General features: G+C 46.9%; 1 protein-coding gene across 1 annotated transcript in view; it reads right to left on the bottom strand.

The window, feature by feature from the left end:
• The window catches only part of LOC308299728 (transmembrane protein 132C), a gene marked incomplete at both ends in the record, with an annotated part of 240,674 nt that extends 219,689 nt beyond the window's left edge, over positions 1-20,985 (bottom strand). Inside the window, one exon of the mRNA XM_080743518.1 lies at positions 20,844-20,985. Coding sequence (XP_080599644.1) covers positions 20,844-20,985 — 142 coding nt within the window. The remainder of the gene's footprint in view (positions 1-20,843) is intronic.
• Positions 20,986-21,429: the final 444 nt, after the last annotated feature.

The following is a 21,429-nucleotide window of genomic DNA, read 5'->3' as shown; positions in this document are numbered from 1 at the left end:
GACCACATGAACGCACACACAACCTGCCTGCTTTGGTGCATCTCCCTGTCTTTGATGCTTATTTTGTCTTTTTAGTAGTTCTTCCAAGATACAGAAGCTGATTTGCACACAAGACCATGTGTTCCCTTACAGACAAAAACACTTAAATATTGATTACTGGTGCTGTTGTCTTTGTTCGGACTACAAGCAGTGCGACTATTAGCTGATCTGTATGCTTAAGGAGGATGTACCCCGTATGCATGCATTGGAGGAGAGGCATTTACTCCATTTGAAAGCTGCTCTTGGAAAATGTTAACAGTTTTGCGATCTAATTTGAAATCTTGAAGTTTTGTTTATTATGCAGAGAAGAGACCCTAACCAAGGATCACAAACCGCAACTTGAAGATAAACACAACAAGGGTAAACTGACAACAATAATATACCTGTATATGTATTCTTTTTAAAGGGAAGAAATGGCACAGAACATTGCATAGTATATACAGTACAGAGTGCACTCAGAAAGATACTATGAAATGTAAGATTATTGAGGGCATTCGTTCCATGTCACATTAGCAATGATATATCATTGGATAACTGAATGAACAGAGCATGAACCCTTACATGCCACAAAGCATTACTGCCACAACATAGGTGTGATAGTGTGCTTTCATCCAACCATCTTATGTATACTTGTGATGTGTTTCATCATCATCTTTATTCTGTGGGCCTTTACGTACCGTATGTCTCTCTCTCTCTGTCTCTCTGTCTCTCTCTCTCTCTCTCTCTCTCTCTCTCTCTCTCTCTCTCTCTCTCTCTCTCTCTCTCTCTCTGCCTGCCTGCCACAAATGCAAAACACATGCACAAAGACCATCATTGACATAACTTTAAACTATACTGCTTGCTGCCAGGGCTGTATTCTCTGGCCCCTGTCAGCCGATGTCAGTGTAGAGTAATTAACATTTATCAAGCTCTGAGTGAGACCTTTCCCCCTACACGGGAAGAATGATGTGTAACCTGCAGTGCTCTTTACTCACCCACTGGACTGCACCCTCAGCCATTACCAGTGACAGGCAGTCAGAGCAAGGACTCAGATCAAGCCTGAACTCTCATCATTGTCCATTAAATATACTGTAGAGTAACTAATGCTAGAAAGAAGCCAATTTGGTGCAGTGACATCCTGTAGCAAAGCCCAATTTGGGTATCTAGTAGGAGATAGGTAGATATGTCATTAAGCTCACAGCTCATAACACACACACACACACACACGCACACGCACAGACGCACGCACACAAACACAGACAGACAGACAGACAGACAGACAGACAGACAGACAGACAGACAGACAGACAGACAGACAGACAGACAGACAGATTGGATATCCAGTGAACCAACGAATGGAGAACACGGATTGAAGGAGCCTTCACCAATGAGTGACAGGCCTGTTTTGGAGGAAATGTTCATCCATTAGCTTCCGTCCTTTTTAACATGTGAACACGCGTTGCCATGGAGCACTGCTGCACTCTAAATAATGATATGATATTAAACTGAGGCGTGAAAGCGATTTCTAGCTGTTTTTCGACGTCATCCTTGCTTTTGCGAAGGCACTCCGTGTGATGGACAGCCATACGGAATTGTAATTGAGAGTTATGTGACTCCTGGCGGCTTCTGTTGCGTCGTTTAATTAAATGACTATAGGCCTATGCACCCGGGGGTGGGACAGAGGATCCGAGCTTTGTCTAAAGAAATGAAAGAAAGTAGATTAATTAGCCATACTCACAAAGGTGTCATTTTTTAGGACAGTGTACCCATTACCTTGTGAATTAAGGTTTGACCTCCCAGTCTGTGAATTATGTTTCCAGACTAATTCCATACAGCTTGGGACGACCAACAGACAGCTTCAATTAAAATGTGAACAATGAATCATTGTCATGAAGTCAATCACAGAGCCATTAAAGGAAACTGTCATTAGCACTTTTACAACATCAGAGATTAGTAGACATTCATCTGTCATTTTGTCACTGTTAGTGTGGGGCGGAAACCTTGTATGTCCAAAACAAAACGGTAACTTTTCAGGAAATTTAAAATGTTATGTGTGTTCTAATGGCAGGGCCGTCGTACATATTTTTGGGAGGGGGGTCAATATCAAAGACCTGGGCCCCCCTCCACGTGGGCCCCCCTCGGTTTTCCGCCCACGCACAAAAAATACGGCTGAAAAATACGGGTTTTTCACGGGAAATTATTCATTTTTAAAGTAAAAAAAATGTTAAAAACAGTTCTACATGGCGGCAGAACCGTTTAGGCTTAATATAATAGGGTTTATGTAAAGTATGATGTCTCAATCTTACCTTGGGAGAAAGTTCTTTCACAGTCACTCAAATCTTTCCTACACAAGCTAGACTGCTCCCGAGTCCCGTTTAACGGGGGCCCCCTCACCGCAGGGCCCCCCCTTTCCGGGAGGGGGGGACAACAGCAACCCTTTGCCCCCCCCCCCCCCCCCCTGTCTAATGGATCCAATGTAGTTATTATTTGTCATTGGTTAAATATGAAAAAAAGAAAAAAGAAAACATACATGAATACTCTACACCAGGGGTCTTCAACAGGGTCTCCGGGACCCCTAGGGGGCCTCAGAGTTACTACAGGGGGGCCGCCAAATCTTTGTGTGATAGAATCATGGTTTTTACATTATCCACTTGAACCCTAGTATCCCCATTCTGAGTGGAACATTAGCCAAAAATAGCAGATCTTCAAGCTTACAACGCCTCGCAGCGCGAGGTGTTGTAGATTGGCTTGTAGATCAGCTATTTCTGGCAAAGAGGTTTGTAGAGGGAGAAGAAGAGCAGACTAAGAATTTGACTGTTCAAGTGGTTAAATGTCTGAAAATACACATTACTCCAACATGATGACATGCTGTCAAACAGGTCTAAGCCGTCTGAGAAATCCATGAACATTTTTAATCTGCAACACAATTTTATACAATAGTGGGGGACCCTGCTTCATCTCTCTCTCAGCTAAGGGGCCCTTGGCCTGAAAATGTTGAAGACCCCTGCTCTACACACAATTATTAATCAAGTTTCAGTCACATAGCGACCATCATCATGATCCAGTGAAGGTCCCTATAGGTGACCAAAACGTTGATTAATAAAGCATAGAAAAGTGTGTGTGGGAATAGGATTTAGTATTCATTTAGTATTTAGTATTCACAAGGGGATTTACTCACAGCACCAAAACATTTTTGAGAGTGTGCGCATGTTGATCTCTACTTAAATATTTCTAATAACCACAGACAGGCGTAAGCCACTTTCAACCCGGCATCCCCATTTTGGGCATAACATTTGAGCATAACATTTTCAATTGAAAAAGAAGAAGGACGTGCACATCCACACCACTAAATCGTTCAGGTACTGCAAACAGTACGAAAGAAACAAAAACAATATGCTTGCACACTGTTGTGCTCCATTTTAGAAACATATTTATTGCATCTACTAAATGCTGTGACATTTTCAAACCCACAGACAGACTTAAACACTTTCAACCTGGCATCCCTATTCTTGGTATATCCTTATAGGTAGACTTTTTCAAAAATAGTGAAAATGTATTCTTTGTCCCCGTCAATTTTGCAGGACAGGGACATGATGGGGTATTAAACATGGATTGGAGATACATGGTTTCTGTCCAACAGTGATGATGCATTAGCATTCTTGGCACATCAGAAACACATGGACGATGTCTCTCAACTAAGCGGAGGGGACAGCTACCTGGCATGTTTTTTAATAAGCTGACAATATTGTTCCTTCAAGAGGCAGTGCTTGTTCTTTTTTTAATTATGAATAACTACTTTGACAGAAATTCATTTCACTTTGCCTTGATATGTAATCATCACCGAGTAATGGGTAGCCTAATGAACAAAAGGGGTTACTGTACATTCGCAATATGTCCGCCTTAAAGCTATACTGTGTAAGTTGCTCAACTAGTGGTCAGTAGCGGTATTGCTTTTTTCGGCCGTTTTTCGGCCGGAGTCGTCGCGGACCACCGCCGCGGACCACCGGAGCGGCGCCGCAAACCACCGCGACCGATAGTAATCCGTGGAGGGGTAGAACGCATGGTAGAACGTAATTTTCTGGCCAGGATTTGTGGATTAAGAGGTTAAAATCCTTCACCATGGTAAACACTGTAGCCAAGCGGAGGCGCTTCCTGGAGACCAGAGCAGATAAGCTGTGATTGGCCGGTAGTGTACCATGTGTGCATGATCGGCGATGTGATTGGGCAACGTATACACAACGTATACAGATGATGCAGATTACGTCATTTTGGCGCGAAATCCCGCCCCTGTCACTGCTAAGAAGAAAACATATAAAGAGAAGGCTTCAGAAGCTGAAAATAACGGAGTGGGTGTTCTAAAACTTTAGCGATTTAACAGTTAGGACAATTTTAAGATTTGTTTTATAAAAAAAGTTACATGGTACAACTTTAATGTTCATTATTATCCTCATAATATGGCTAAAAATCGATTCATAATTTGAGTTAGAGTTAGAATTAGTTGGAACTGTTTGGATATCAACATAAACTCTATAGCCTTCTTAAGATTATAGTTATAATTTAGTCAAAGCTGGACTGACCAGAGCTGTATATTTTCATGTTTTAATACAGCTACTTTATGATTACTGTATTAAGCAAGCTTATTATGGCCACACAAAGCAGCTTGCTGTATGTGAAAACTCAATACAAATTTGATTAAAAAGAAAGCTTATTATCTTAAACGGTTACACTTTCATTGCAACATCAAAAGAAAAGTGCGCTCCTCAGAGCGCAGGTCTCTGCCAGGCCGGGTTGCCTATCTGGGGCCCACAAATTGTGGAAGACAGCCAATCAGAATGGAATTTGAAAAGTGATACATCTTGATCAGAGATAACTTCAGAGACAACGTGAATAGATTTGTGTTGAGTTTTGGCCAAGACTTGTAGTAACCGTAAAAAAGTGTTTTGAAAAGCGAAATGGTGGAAGATCTAGTCTGGTACAAATGGCAAAAACAGTGTATCCAGTGTCCGGCCTGGTGGGGATAACAAAGGCACAGTAGTGGTTTGCTATCAAGAAATAACAGTCTTCAGAATTCCATGGGTCATGTATAGTTAATCGGTATAAACTGGGACTTTTGGTGAAGTGAGCGAAGGCTACCAGTTCTCTTCTCCAAGGCATCCATGGCAATTAGTATGTGTTCAGTTGACCACTGGTACCTGACATACTACCTTAGTATCTCTGCACCTCTGCACCACCAAATAACAGCTACCCACACAGCAACCCCTTGTCCTCAGCCTTGAATAAGTGGGATAGACAGCAACAGATTGCATTGCAGCCCCAGTGCTCACTAAATGGCCTCCTTGAACCACATTGAGAGCAACAGTAACACTGATAGAATGTGCCTGTTACCTCCAATGCAATTGCTTGAATTTGCACAAATGAATTCAATTATTTTTTCAATTACTTCTCAGTTTCAGTAGTTTACTGTCAATATTCCAGGATGACCTCCCACTTGGGTAATGACGCCCCCTGGCGATCATTCAGAGAAACTACTTCAGCTCCCGTACTAACGTAGGTAGGAAGGGCCTGTCACTCAAACCGGAGTGACCCGCCTCCAGGCTATATAAGCCCCCGGAGGCGGAAGTAACATCCTCTTTTCACTCTCTGCGATATCACATTCAGATAAGTTGAAACTCAGCCTTTGTATTATTATTCTTCGCGCATTAGCCTAAAGCGGTGGCATTGGAGTCGCCCACCGGCGAGTGTTGAATTAACCCGTACTTAAGAATACTTATTCTTGTTCCGTCCTAAATCGACGGTTATTTCCTTTTATAACAAAGGATTATTATTGCTTGTTCAGGCCTCCGCCGAAGCAAGCGTGGCATAGCATTAGCCGTTAGCTTGTTAGCTCGTCTGCTATTTGTTAACGTTAGCTACACTGCTTACCGCTTGTTCAGGCCCTGCCCGAATCAAGCGTGGCCTAGCCTTAGCCGTTAGCTTGTTAGCTCGTCTGCTTCTGGTTAACTCTATCTACAGTGCTTCGCCATGGATCCTCTGGCCTTCCTGCCGAGGCAATGTCCAGGCTGTCCAGGACTCATCGACGGACAGGATCTTCACCCTCTCTGTGTCGGCTGCATGGGCGTTGCACACGCCTTCTCTGCACTGAGTCCTCAGGGGAGAGCAGGACCTTTCTGTGACTACTGCGTGGCCTACGACCACGATGTACTGATACACCGGTTCTACCTAGCCAGGGCAGGCCTCGGGGCCTGCGCTCCACCAGGTGGGTCCACTGCTCTCAACCCCACAGCCCAGTCTTTCCTTCCCCAGGCGGCCCGCACCGTTGGTCAAGGTGCGGCGCTGCCTTCTGGAGATCCGCTTGGCAAACAGCGCGCCATTCCAAGTCAAGATGGCGCCGTGCTACATGAGACACCGCCTGCCGCGCAACCGACCGCAGCTAGCTCCACTGTCACTGGAGCTGGCGGGTCTGGTGAAGTCGCCGCTAAGAAGGCGACCAAGAAGGCTAACATCCCTCCGGTAGCCTTTTCCCCTTCGGGCGCGGTGCCCAAAAAGAAACGCTCGGATGTGACCGTCGGGGACGTTCCCCTCGACGTGAGCATCACCAAAACAGTCCAGACTTTCAGGCGAGAGTCGGACCTGAGCTCCTGTCAGAGCGAGGGTTCTGGTTCTGAATACTCTGGATACACGGCCGAGGAGGAGGAGGACTCCGTCGAGGACGAGGGTTCTCGACTCACGGTCACTGTGAAAGGTAATGCCCCTGCGGCTCCAGCACGTCAACTGGACGCCGCAGGGAGCTCCCAGGCCTCCTCAGGCACCACTGCCCCTCCACCCGCCAGTCAAGCGAGTGAAGCGGGAGCAGAGGACGTCGATTCTGCAGCAGAAATGCTGGATCATCTCACAGTCTACATGAGAGCTCTGGCCAGAGTTGGAGAGGAGTTGCCACCTCCTCTCCCCTCTGAAGAGGCCGAGGATGATGACGAAATGCCCGGGCAGGAGCCTTCGGTTCCCGCCCCGTATGTCCTCTCCAGGCTGCCGCTGGTGAAAGGTTTCACCAAGGCCCTCCATTCCTCATGGAAGACACATAAAGACCCCAGGAAGCTGCCTTTTTCTGTGTTGGATTTGGTGGGCGGTGCGGAGGCAGGCATGTCCACCTGCCCTAACCTGGACCACCTGTTGGCACAATCTTTTCTGAGTTCCGTCAGACCCCAGTACAAAGATGTAGGCACGGCTAAAAACGGGCCGTTTGTTGGCCCCGTCGGCACCAACCCGCCGGGGTTCACTGTCCTGGAGGACAAGCTGCAGTCGGACAGGGCTCGTAACGCCTACCGGTCCGCTGCTCTGGCCGCTAAGGACCTGAATCTGATCCAGCTCTTGCTCGCTTCCACCAAGGACCTGGTCAAAGGTCTGCCCACGGGGGAGCACACAGCTGAACTGAACACTCTATTTGACATCATGCTGAAGGTCAATTGGCATGCGGTTAAGTGGATGGGCAGGTCCATGGACTACAACCTCCAGTCTGAGAGAGCCCGCTGGCTCGACTATGTCGACCTCGAGCCTAAGAGGGACGTGGGCGAGAAGCCTCTAGGTCCTCGCGGGGAGATGTACAAGTCTCTCATAAACATGGAGAACAGTCCCACCACCCTCATGGGTGGGGGCTTGGAGCTGCTGCAGGGTAGAGTTACCTTCTTCAAGGCGGCTAAGGACATCGTCGAGTCCACCACAGTGCCACAGGATGAACCGCAGCAAGCTAGGAGGGCGTCCCGCTCCTCCCGCGCCAAGGAAAGGGGCCGCTCTGCTTCTTTTAAGAAGCACTCGTCTTCCTCCAGGGGAGCCTCTGCAGCCAGGGCGCCTGACAGGCCCCGCAGCAAGGCGGTGGTTCCCGAGCGCGCTCAGCCGCGCCGCCCGTCCAAGGATGGCAGGCAGCAGTCTTCATACCGCGGTGGCCGCGGTAGGGGACAGCGCAAATGACACTCTGAAGAGGGGGATTGTGCTGGGGCGGGGGTCCGAGGTGTCTCTCGGTCCCCCTCCCCCCAAACGAGGGCGTTTTTCGGTACCCCGTGTCGGGGAAATGAAAATGTTGATTTTGATGCCTCCTGTGTCGACAATAAACATGTTGAAAGAGCAAAGTCTGTCTCTGTCCAACTCTCTCGCACTAGCACAGACGACCCCATCGTGCATGCCTCCTGTAGTAATGATGAAGTCCTGTCAGGACTCGATAATCAATCACAGGTTTTATCAGAAACCAGTAATGTTAATGTCAAACAATTATGTGGTTCCTCAAGCGCGCGAGTGGGATATCCCTCGCGGCGACAATATGAATCCTTTATGCATGCCTCCTGTAAGAATGATGGAGTCCCGTCAGGACTCTTTAATCAGTCAGAGGTTTTATCAGCAACCAGTAATGTTAACGTCAAACAATTATATGGTTCCTCATGCGCGCGAGTGGATTTTCCCTCGCGTGAGCGATGCTATGAATTTAACCTTGAGTCAGAAATTCTGTCGGCCTACTATGAGCCCGGGTCAAGGGACAAGCATAAAGGCCTTAGAGCAGGTATTAAACGTAAAAGTTCCTCTCCTGTCAGGGGAGAATGCTTTAGTTGTGGGCGAGTCTGTTTATCAGTCGAATCGCTTTGCTCTTCCTGTCGCTCTATCGAGCGAAAACCGAACGCTTCCGGTTTCACCGGATACGGATTCGCTAGCTCCCCGCTTCCGGTCCGGCCGCAAAAGAGCTCCGCTAGTCAAGCGGTACAATCAGAAGGTGTTCCCACCTTGCGGCCTATTGAACCCCTGCGCTCCGCATCCGGGTGTTCCGGATACGGATACGCAGGTTCCCCACTTCCGGTCCCGCCGCAAAATAGCTCCGCTAGTCAAGCGGTACAACCAGAAGGTGTTTCCGCCATGCGGCCTATTGAACCCTTGCGCTCCGCATCCGGTCGTTCCGGATACGGATACGCAGGTTCCCCACTTCCGGTCCGGCCGCCAAAAAGCTCCGCCGTCACGGAAGCACAGTGGTGGGGTTTCTCTCGCTCAAAACACGCTAGCACGCTGTGCGCGCCAGTGGAAGTTATGCACCCCGAGCCATTGGGTATTTCGAACGATAACCAGGGGTTACAGGTTACAGTTCGCAGATATACCCCCGCTTTCGAGCAGGGTTATTCATACCAGAGCACGTGGTTTAAAAGCAAGTCTTTTGAGAGAAGAGATCAGCTCATTGCTAAGCAAGGGTGCTATAGTGGAGCTGGACAGGACCCAATCCCGCATGGGATTTTGGAGCCGTTATTTCCTGGTGCCCAAAAAGGGGGGGGGGCTACGTCCCATCCTGGACCTAAAGGCACTAAACGTGTACCTGAAGAAATACGTTTTCAGGATGCTAACAGTACCCACCATGTTACGGTCGGTCAGGCAAGGGGATTTCCACTGTTCAGTGGATCTGAAGGATGCTTATCAGCACGTCCAGATTTATCCCCCACACAGGAAATTCCTTCGGTTCGCCTTCGAGGGTCGCCTGTACGAGTATACAGTACTCCCTTTCGGTCTGTCACTGAGCCCGAGGGTTTTCGTGAAAGTGACCGAAGCAGCCATCGCCCCGCTGAGACAGCAGGGCGTCAGGTTGGCGACGTACATCGACGATTGGATGATTTCAGCGAGCTCCGCCCACGAAGTGGCGCGTCACACACAAGTGGTTTTGGCTCACCTGAAGGCCTTAGGTTTCATAGTCAACCACGGCAAGAGCATGCTGACTCCAGCAAGTCGTCTTACATTCATTGGGGTCCTTCTGGACTCATCCGACATGTCGGCCCGTCTCTCAGAGGAGAGGGTGGACAGGTTTCGGGAATGTCTCGACTCCTTTCAAGTGGGCCAGGAGGTCACTTACAGGAGTTGCATGGTACTGACGGGAATGATGGCTTCCGCAGTACATCTGTTGCGTTTGGGCAGGTTTCATATGAGACCTTTTCAAAGATGGATGTTATCCCTCGGGATCCCGCCCTCCTTGAAGTACAAGAAGGTTACGGTTTCCCCTTCCTGCGCGATCGCCCTGTCTCCGTGGCTGGTGGAGGGGTTCCTCACCAGCGGAGTCTCGATTGGCGAGGTGGTTTCCCGCAAGTCGATCACGACAGACGCCAGTCTCAGTGGATGGGGAGCCACTTTCGAGGGGCGCACAGCGCAGGGGCTTTGGCCTCTGGAGATGAGGGGTCGTCACATCAACTATTTGGAGTTGATGGCTATACTCCTGGCGCTCAAGCATTTCGAGCCTTGGATTTTGCATTGTCACGTCCTGGTCAGGACAGACAATACGACGGCCATGTTTTATGTCAACAAACAGGGGGGCCTGTCGTCGTTGCCACTGGACCGTCTGGCTCGAGAATTGACGGTTTGGTGCTTGTCGCGCCTCAAGTCGATCAGGGCCTTACACGTCCCAGGTCTCCTCAACAGCGGAGCAGATCTCCTGTCCAGGGGAGGTCCTCGCTACGAGGATTGGTCTCTCCACCCCAGGGTGGCGAGCCAGATTTTTCGCAAGTTCGGTCAGCCAGTGGCGGACCTGTTTGCGTCAGCGGAGAATACGAAGTGTCCGTTGTTCTTCGCGGTGAAGGGCAGTCCTCCCTTGGGGTTGGACGCCTTAGCGCACACGTGGCCGAGAGGTCTACTGTACGCGTTTCCCCCCTTCGACTTAATCCGACCCACTCTGGAGAGAGTCAGGAGGTTCGGTCTGGAGATGCTCCTGGTGGCTCCCTACAAGGGCACGTGGAGATCGGCGATCGCCCCTCTCCTTTGCGAACCGGGTTGGCAGCTGCCTCAGTGCAGGGACCTGTTGAGTCAGGCCAGGGGGGAGATCTTCCACCAAGACCTGCAGGTCCTAGACCTGTGGGTTTGGCACGTGAAAGGTTAAACCTGCTGGCAGCCGGTTTTTTCTTCTGAAGTGGTTGCTACCATTCAGAGTGCTAAGGCGCCCTCTACGAGGGCGTCTTATGATGGAAGGTGGAATGCCTTTGAGGACTGGTGTGAGTCGCGTGTTCCACCTGTGGTGGCTCATGTGGCGTCAGCCCAGGAAATTCTGGAATTTATGCAGAACCGCTTGAGAAGTGGTCTAGCATTTTCTACCCTTAGGGGGTATTTGGCGGCTATTAATGCCTGTCACCTGGGGGTGGCGGGCAAGGCACCTTCTAAAGTCCCGGAGGTCATCAAGTTCATGCAAGGAGTTGAACGTTTGAGGCCGGTGACTAGGTCTTTGTTCCCAGTTTGGGATCTGCAGGTGGTTCTAGGGGGCCTATGTCGGGCTCCCTTTGAGCCGCTTGTAGGGATGCCTTTGAAACTTTTGAGTTTCAAGACGGCTCTTTTGCTGGCTTTGGCCACGGCTAAAAGAGTTGGTGACCTGCAAGCTCTCTCGGTGTCTGCGGAGTGCATGCAGTTTATGAACAATGATCTCAAGGTGTTGCTCAAGCCTCATCTTAAGTTTGTTCCTAAGAACATGGTGGTTCCTAAGGAGCCTGTTGTTCTTCTGGCTTTTCATCCTCCTCCGTTTGTCTCGGTGGAGGATGAACGGCTGAATTGCCTTTGTCCTGTCAGGGCATTGAAGGCCTACTGTGACAGGACTGCTGGTTCCAGAGCTTCTTCTCAGCTCTTTGTAGAAATGGGCAATGTTCTTGTCAGAAAGCCGGTGTCTAGACCCACTCTTTCGAGGTGGATTGTGGATGCTATTAGGCTGGCTTACTCTAGTGCGGGTGTGGAAGTGCCGGCGGCACTTAAAGCCCATAGCACTAGGGGTGTGGCTACTTCGTGGGCACTGGCAAAGGGAGTCTCCGTTCAGGAGATTTGTGTTTCGGCGAATTGGTCTTCGCCTTCTACCTTTGCAGCCTACTATCACCTGGATATCGAATCCTCTTCGTTAGCGCATTCGGTTCTGGGTGCAGTTGCCTCCTCTACGTCATAGAGGAGTCGGATCTTCCCCTCCCACAGGTGGGCATGTAGCCACCTGGGGTACTTTGGGGGGACCCTGTGTTTTCCTTATATAGTGTGTCTTACTTATAAGGCGGACTTGTCCTTTTCATTTAGTTGAATGAGGCGGACTTCGGTCTGTCAGGGTCTCTCTTTATTTTCTCATGCCTTCACACCCAGGTCCGGTGGGCCTGGGACCTTCTGGGTGATGGGTCACGCCCGTTTGGGCTGTGCTCACCCGTATGAGGGGTGTGTGGGGGTATGAGAGTAGGTTGTGGCTTAGAGGGGAGTTTAAGAATCCCAAGTGGGAGGTCATCCTGGAATATTGACAGTAAACGGTAGGTTCCGTACGGAACCATTGTTTACTTAGATATGGAAGGATGACCTCCCACGTAATGCCCCTCTGTTTCACTGAATGTGGCAGAGAGTGGTATTAAGAGGATGTTACTTCCGCCTCCGGGGGCTTATATAGCCTGGAGGCGGGTCACTCCGGTTTGAGTGACAGGCCCTTCCTACCTACGTTAGTACGGGAGCTGAAGTAGTTTCTCTGAATGATCGCCAGGGGGCGTCATTACCCAAGTGGGAGGTCATCCTTCCATATCTAAGTAAACAATGGTTCCGTACGGAACCTACCGTTCTTTTGGTAAAAGCACTGGTTAGAAGGACTAGGTTTTTGATTAGAATCTCTACCAAGCTCTGAACTCTAACCAGCTCAGTGACTTTGTGGTGTCTGCCCAGCAGATTGGAAGGTCGTCAGGTCGGGGTTCAATTCAGTTCTACCAAAGACTATGAAATGGGACCCATCAGTGCCTCGCTGCTTGGCACTCATTATCAATGGTTGGATTGGGGGTACAGTAAGTCCCTGTGACATACTAGCATCATCCAGCGGATGTATTATGGCTGGGGGATGTACTTCTACTTCATGCCACAGAAACAGGATAGGCTCTATGTCCAGGATAGGGTCTCCATGTGGCCCTATGGGAAAAGTGTATTACTTACTACTACTACTACTAGCATGCAGATACGGCAATCGAGTATAATGTTTTTTTTTTTTTTCTCTCCTTTTTTTCATAGAGAAAGATTTGTCTTCTTTTGTAGTATGCTGCCTGGGTTAGTCACACCAACATTGCAATTTGTTAAATGATTGCTATGTCGATTTAGAGGCAAGTCTATTGTAAACTGCCTACAGTCCACAGTCGTTACAATTGGCTTTTTGTTTTTACAGCTTGGCAACAAGCTGTCAGTAAACAGACTCAACTAGCCGTCACTTTCTCCCTTTCCTTTTAGTTGACCTTCATCCATCCATCCATCTTCAACCGCTTATCCGGAATCGGGTCGTGGGGGTAAGAGTTCCAACTGAGACTTCCAGATTTCCTTATCCCGAGCAACTTCCTCCACTCCCTCAGGGAGTATACCGAGGCGTTCCCAAGCCAGTTTGGCGATATAATCCTTCCATCTGGTCTTTGGTTTTCCACGGGGTCTCCTCCCAGTGGGACGTGCATCGAGGACCTTCCTAGGAGGGCGCTCGGGGGGCATCCGTACTAGATGTCCGAACCACCTAAGCTGACTCCTTTCCAAGTGTAGGAGCAGCGGTTCTCTCTCGGGTGACTGAACTTCTCACCCTATCTATCTCTAAGGGAGATACCAGCTACCCGTCTGAGGAAACCCATTTCGTCCGCTTGCACCCGCGACCTTACTGTATACTTTCGGTCATGACCCACACTTCATGACCATAGGTGAAAGTAGGAACGAAGATTGCTCGGTAGACAGAGAGCTTTGCCTTCCGGCTCAACTCTTTTTTCTTCTTCACCACAGTGCGAATTAGCGACTGCAAAACCGCTCCTGCTGCTCCGATTCTCCGGCTGATCTCCTTCTCCGTCTTCCCCTTTCTCTCATTCATGAACCAGACCCCGAGATACTTAACTCCTTCACCTGGAGTAAAGCCTCATTCCCCACTTGGACTGCACAATCCATCGGTTTCCTGCTGAGAACCATGGCCTCAGATTTAGAGATGCTAATCCTCATTCCGGCTGCCGCACATTCTACTGCGAACCTATCCAGTGAGAGCTGAAGGTCTCGGACCGATGGCGCCATTAGGACCACATCATCCGCAAAAAGCAATGAAGATATTTCTAGCACTTAAAGGACAACTTTATTTTTTTTACAACAAGGGTTCATATTTTATATTGTAAGAATATAAAAGATGAGTGTTAAAATTATTTCATTTACTTCTTTCTATTGTTTTAGAGATTCTTATTTCAGTGTTTGGGGGCATGCGTACAAGGGCCCATGGAAATCTCGAAAGTGTTGTCATAAATATCGTAGTGTTTTGACAATTAGTTGGGGGCCCCCCTTCACGGGTCTAAAACAGCCGGATGGATCTTTGAACGGTGGAGGTACACGTCGCCACCACAGGATGACCTGTCAGTGTTTACCCAGCAGGCCTTGGGTGTGTCAGAGTGACATATGAAGGCGCTTAACCCCTGTTAGCTCTGGAAGGGAGGGGTGTGAGGCCAGGGTAGCCAAGGGGTGTCGAAATGCAGGCCCAGCATGTTTGTAATGAGGAGAGGAGGACGGGACGCACTGCAGCAGTGCATAAAGGGGGAAAAAAAGGAAAGGAGCTCTATCGCACATTAAGTCCCGAATGTTTTACAGGGGGTAATAAAGATCCTAGCTGGCTAATCACATTCACTAGGCACCCACTATCCTTCAAGCACTTACCATCGAGGACTAGCAAGGAGCTTTTTATTTTAAACAATAGCAAAACCCCTTTTTTTGTGGTGGGGTTGGGGGGCACAGAGGGAATAGAATTAGGTTTATTGGTGTGTTATTGCAGCATTATCTAAATGTGTGTTTTTCATCTCTTTTAACTCTAAATAAGCTTGGGAACAAGTCTGCTTGATCCGTGGAAGATTAGAACTGTAAAATGTGTGCTTTTAATCATTTTGAAAGCTTACTTTGTGATGATCCTACAGTCTACAGAAGCAAAGATGCTGTTGAATAGCTAGCAAGAAGTAAGAAGATGTGTTTTGATTGAAATTGTCAAGATAAGCGAGGAAAACATGAGAAGTATTTTGCACAATTTGTGTGATTTGATTGATCAAAGTTGGGTTGTGCCATATGATTGGCATTGAGAAAGGACTATAGCATGGTTAGTTAAATTATTGATTTGCCTGCTATAGACGGCCCACACTACAGGACTTTGACAAATGTAATTCGTGATGTGATGCTGCATCTGTGCAGGCTAGCAGCTGTCAAAAGCAGGTAACTTATTGTCTGGCTCTGTGTCAGGGATGCCACATAAGACAATGCATGAATGAGTCCAATATATAAAGTGTGATGTCTCAAGCACATGAAACACGTCTCATCAGGAGAGGCTCCAATAGGTAGACATGTGTCTGTGTGCATGCGTGCGTGCGTGTGTGTGTGCGTGCGTGCGTGCGTGCGTGCGTGCATCAGAAACAGGTGTGCGGTGAAAGAGAAAAAGAGGAGCGCATCTCATGGCCAGTGGAAATAGTATTGAATGTAATTTTTGTAATTTGAACTAACTTGATCCTCACTTCGTAAAACTTTGTAAAAGGCATTGAGCTCTATAATCCGCAAAGCACTGAGCACAGGGATATGAAACCCATTTGACTATCGTGAGTCGTTCACAAAAACCTCATTGACATATGACTGCACTTTTGAGGCCTAATTAAATTCATAACACTAGTTATTTCTGAATAACCAAATCAAGAATAAATTGTGTTTTACCCAAATGAATGAAAACTGTATAAACTAAATAACATGACGTTTTCTTTTTGAAGAAAATAAAAGTAATCAGAAATGTTCAAGAAAAGAAAAAGAAGAAAAAAATGGAAAGTCATCTCCTTTCCAATTGATCATTCCAATCTCTGTCCAATCGATGGATATAAACCCTCATAATTCCCCAAAGTGCCTTACGGACGTCACCACACATACCGGTACATCTGTCTCTATCTCACTCTCTCCCTGTGTCTTCCATGCACGCACACGCACACGCACACGCACACGCACACGCACACACACACACACACACACACACACACACACACACACACACACACACACACACACACACCTACACATACACATTCAGTTCTGACGGAATCCATGGCTTAGCCGGACTGGAGCCACCAAATCCATCATCTCTCTCCGGCCCGGACACTGCGGCTGTCTGATCAATGATAGCACTAATAATAACCGCCACACTGTCACCTCCGTCTTGTCATCCCAACTGGCACAGCCAGGGGCAGCTATAGCTCTCTCCAGATTGTCTACTCCGATTAGAACTCCATTAGAGAAACTATTTACACACCGTTCCCTCCCTCTGGCTTTGTTTGCCCATCAAAAGACCAGTGGAGGCCCAGAGGGCATTATGACCTTTCACAAAGTGAGGAATAGCTGTTTTACATATGACATAGGCATCAAATAAAACTGTAACTCAAGATTCGAGATTTAGCTTGTTACATCTCATATAAAGGTACATGAGAGTAGGAATTAGTGGTTGTGACATTTCATCAACATGACAATAAAACATTTCACATGTTGTATTGCACAGTCCATCATTCAGGCTCATCACTCATCACTATACACTATCGGTTTTGTAAAGTATATAGCCTTACAGTTGATATCATGCACAAGAGATGGTGACTCAATACACGCTACTTTTATATTTGCTGGGTTTTTTGTAAATCATGCCACATTAACCAACCATGCAGATGAAACTGTGATGTTTATACCGGCTGCTAACTGATGCTATTTTATACATGCTGTTCTTTTCTTTCCTTCTTTGAAAAGATCACCAGAACTCATTTGGTGCTTTTAGGATCTCTTATTTATTACATAGCAGCAGCAGATCACTCACGGACGTTTCGGGCCAACGGCCTTCCTCAGCGCAAATGATTCACGCCGAGGAAGAGCCTGAGTGATCTGTTGCTGTAGCTACAGTACATAATAAATAACAGGAGATCCTGAAAGGGCCGAGTGAGTGCTGGTGATCGTTTCAATCAGGGGCGTCACAAGGGGTAGGAAAGTGGGACTGAGTTACTGGGGCCCAAGGTGGAGGGGAACCTAATAACTTTATCCATTGAAAAATAGCAGATATACAAGCTCACAGCGCGGCACCGAGTGCCGCGCTGCGAGCTTGTAGATCTGCTATTTTTGAAAAGTTGTGAAAATGCGTGAAAATCTTTGGATATATGTATTTTTTCAGCGAACATTTCTAACTAAAATTTTGCTTCTGGGGGTCCCTGGAACTAAATATTTTGAGATCGGGGTCTGTGGCCAAATACATATCATCTTGGGGGTCCTTGACATAGGTTTCTTGCACACATTTTCACGATTTTTCAAAAATAGCAGATATGCAAGCTCGCAGCGCGGCACTCGGTGCCGCGCTGTGAGCTTGTATAATCTGCTATTTTTCAATAGTTAACATTCATGGGGGGCCCGCAGTGAATCCTTGTACCCAGGGCCCAGAATTTGGTGTGACGCCCCTGGTTTCAATGATACTGTTTCTGCCACAACCGTGCACCGATACACGTGGCCTGTGAACTATTCAACAGACAAGTGCTCACCTTTCTCTTTTTCATCTTTTCTTTTCTTTAACCACTTCACTTTAACTGTAAGTTGCGGTACGCAGTATGTCTAGAGTCCTGGCATCAACATGGATCTGTCCCATTTAGCGCCACCATCAGGCCGATTTTTTCAAACACATTTTTGGACACTGCTCCTACAGATTTTGCCCTAAAATCATGCAAAGCGGTGTATACATGTGACCTGACGGTCGCTTTAATAGCTCCCGATTAGGGACTCTTACTGCTATTTCTTTGATTGATTTGACTTTATTGAACTTTGTATTTTGACTGTGCTTTTATCCTACTTGTTCTGTGCTCTTCCTTTCAAAATGTTCTCTTTCCCTATTCTAACTCGCCCTGTAACTGTGAAAAATAATTTCACTTTTAAACCTGTAATCATGTAATGTGACAATTATGTTTATTATAATTCTGAAACAATCAAGTAACAATAGTAATAATAGTAATTAAAAATAACGGTATAATTAGCCTTATAATAGGCCTAATTATAAATGTAGTCGCGTGTGTGTGTGTGTGTGTGTGTGTGTGTGTGTGTGTGTGTGTGTGTGTGTGTGTGTGTGTGTGTGTGTGTGTGTGTGTGTGAGTGTGTGTGTGGATTTTCTTTTGTGGGTTTGAGCGAATGTCTGTGCATGTGCGCATGCCACTTGAGGGTAATTATACAATACAACAAAAACAAAGCATTTAAAAATGTGTTTGTTTATTTAGATCCCCATTAGCTATTGTACTGTAACAGTAGCTCTGCCAACATTGACTATTGTTCATAATCCTGGTTGCCTGGTGTACGGAACCAGCTGTCCTGGGCTTTGAGGCTGCGGTACCGCTTGCCAGACAGTATAGCAAGCTGAATCAATCATGGTTGGGGTGGTAATTCAGGCTTTTGCAAATCCCGCCCCATTCTGCCCTGTTACTATGGTGGGACATTAACCCTGGGCAGATTGTTTTTATAGTGGCAGTGAATGGGATTTTTTTTTTTCATAGCCTCATTATTGCAATTTAAAGTACCAAAGGAAAAACATCTAGGTGATATTAATAAAAAGGGAAGAAAAAGGTACAGTAGTTACATTGCAAAACAGGGGGTTTCCCCAAAAATATATGTTTTAATTTGTTTAATCCCAGTGGGACAGAATCACTATTGCAGATTCTTTTATAGTGGAAGTGGATGGGATTTTTTTTTTTTCATAGCCTCATTACAGCTATATAAAGTACCAAAAAAAACACATCTACGTGATATTAATAAAAAGGGAAGAAAAAGGTACAGTAATTACATAGCAAAACAGTAATTTCCCCCCGAAAATATATGTTTTAATTAGTTTAATCCTCTGGATCAGAGAGAGAATAGAAATAGAAAAAGAAAGCGCATTGCATCTTGGGTAGGAAGAGGAGAACTATAATCTGTTCTCCTCACATAATAGGCTGGCTTTTCGTAATTCTGCCCATTTAAAATATATGTACCCAATCGTAACTCTTAGTTACATTGATAAGGTCCATGTGAACTAGTTTGTTGAAGCTTATTCATTATATTGAGCGAAATCGCGGCCGTAAATCGCGGCCGTACCAGACGCATGCGCGCAGTGCGGACTGTTCTTGAAAGCCTGAAGCAACATTCTCCACTGCACAAACTCCACCCCCGATAGCAAAAAGTGAATGGTTTTTTCTGGTTGGCCAGTCAGGGAGTCTCAGTAACCAATCAGAAGGCTGACAAACGGTGAATTCACCCTTTGTTAGCCTCCTGGTTGGTCCCTAACTGACCAACCAGCAGGCTCTATCTGCCTTGTCCCGCCCTGGTTCCGCCTTTTTTGCCAGACCCATGAAATGGGTAGGCCTACATAAGCAAATGTCTGTCCGGGTTTTCTATATAAAGGGTATATATGATGATGACATGATGATGACATGCCTACAAAAGGCATGATGTCATAAATGATGATGACAGACAGGGGGTCTGGCACAACCAGGTTGACCTGGTCTAGTTTATGTTGAATTAGCTAAAACATAATTTTTGGAGAAATAAAAACATTCAAAAACATGCTGATTCACTATGCTGCCACTGAGCAGCTCCAATTGACTGAAACAAAGTTTGAAATTAGAATTGAGCACACAGAATAAGAATATGAAGCAACTGAATTAACATGGAAGTGGATGGAATGTCCCACTGAATGTCCCACCAAGACACAGCAACCAATGGGTGTGGAGAGGGGCAGGACAATGGCCGGGACTTGACAAAGGGTGGCACCCACATGGGGCCTGCCCATTGGTCTGACAGCCCTTTATTCTGAAACCTCGATAGTCCAAAAAACATTAGGTTAGGGTCAGGGTTTGTAATAATGCGTGCCATAATACCATGGCACCTGCTCACACGATTGGTGTTTATCCTGAAGAATGGAGGGAGGGATGATCACATCCTCTGATGCTCTGTGTCTGTACGCTCTGCAACACTTTACCCAGTCAGATTCAAATTCAATTCTTTATTGGAATGAGAAAACATATGTTTACATCGCCAAAGCAAGAGTCAAAATACACATATATACTACATTTGGAGGGGGTTGTGTAAACAAAGCTATGGTATAAATCTTTTGGAACAAATAGCAGAATTATTTTTTTCTCAATACGATTTAAATAGTATTAAAAAAGCTTCAGATTTAAAATGTGTTTAAAGGTAGCAGCTCTGTTTATACTGTATGTGCAGTAGGTCTAGATGTCAATCAATGATTTGTAGTCCTTAGGGTGGTTGTATTCCAGTCTCTAGCCTTCTTTTATTGCAACAGTTCACACATCTTGCTGCTGTGTTCGCACATTGTTGTATTTATACCAAGTAGGTATATGGGAGTGTTTTGTCATGGGTCATGTTTTCAAACTCACTTTGGGTGCAGTGTGTAATCTGTAATCTGTAAATCAGTGATGCACCTAATCAGGATGCTCTCAGTGGTGCCTCTGTAGTATACTAATAGGATAGGATTTGGGGCTTTTTTCCCACGGCCAGTGTGCATATCCCAGGAGAGGTCCTCAGTGATGGGAACGAAGAGGAACTTGAAGGTGCTAACTCACTCCAAAGCAAACCCATTGATGTAGAGGGATCCAGCCTCCCTCATATCTTCCAGTAGTCTACAATCAGCCCTCTGGTATTGTCAACATTGAGGGAGAGGCTGTTATCCTGGCACCACTGTGTCAGGTTGTTGACCTCTCTCCTGTAGTTCCTTCTGTCGTTAGTTATCGGCCTATCTTGTCATGTTGTCAGTGAGCTTTATCACGAAGTTGGAGCTGTGCGTAGCCACACAGTCCTGTGTGTACAGGGATTGGGATAGAAGGGTGGGTTCAGGACATAGCCCTGGGGCCTCCTGTGTTGAGGGGCAGAGGTGTTGGTGCCCATCATCCCTGTTGTCAGGACGTCCAGGATCCAGGTGCAAAAGCTGGGGTTGATTCCTACGTCCATGAGCTCTGGCGGGGACTATATGGTGTTCTCATATCTGTATTCTCAGACGTGTTGTACGGTAGCTATGGCATCATCCATGGATCTGTTGTGCCGTTAAGCAAATTGCTGAGTGTCCAGGGTGGCTGGCAACATGCAAAAATATTTGCTCATTAAGATTTGCTCACTATGGGAGTGAGGGCAACAGGACGCCAGAGCATGTGTGTTACCTTGCTTTTTTCAGCACCAGAACAATGGTGGATTACTTGAAGCAGGTGAGGCCTCACTTGAGGGAGAGACCAGACCCATGTTCGTGTCAGTGGTGACGGTGGGCTTCCTTCAGGAAGTCGTGGTTAATGACCTCAAAATGATCATAAAAACTATTCAGCTCATCTAGGAAGGCAGCAATGTTCACGGCGCAGCTGGGACTTCCTTTGAAGCCTGATATGGTGTGTGATCCATGTTCCC

The sequence above is a fragment of the Nannobrachium achirus genome, assembly GCF_963921795.1.
Source record: "Nannobrachium achirus genome assembly, chromosome: 15".
Classification (NCBI taxonomy): Eukaryota; Metazoa; Chordata; class Actinopteri; order Myctophiformes; family Myctophidae; genus Nannobrachium; species Nannobrachium achirus.
The sequence above is the reverse complement of the archived record's forward strand: the minus strand, read 5'-3'. Positions and strand labels throughout refer to the sequence as shown.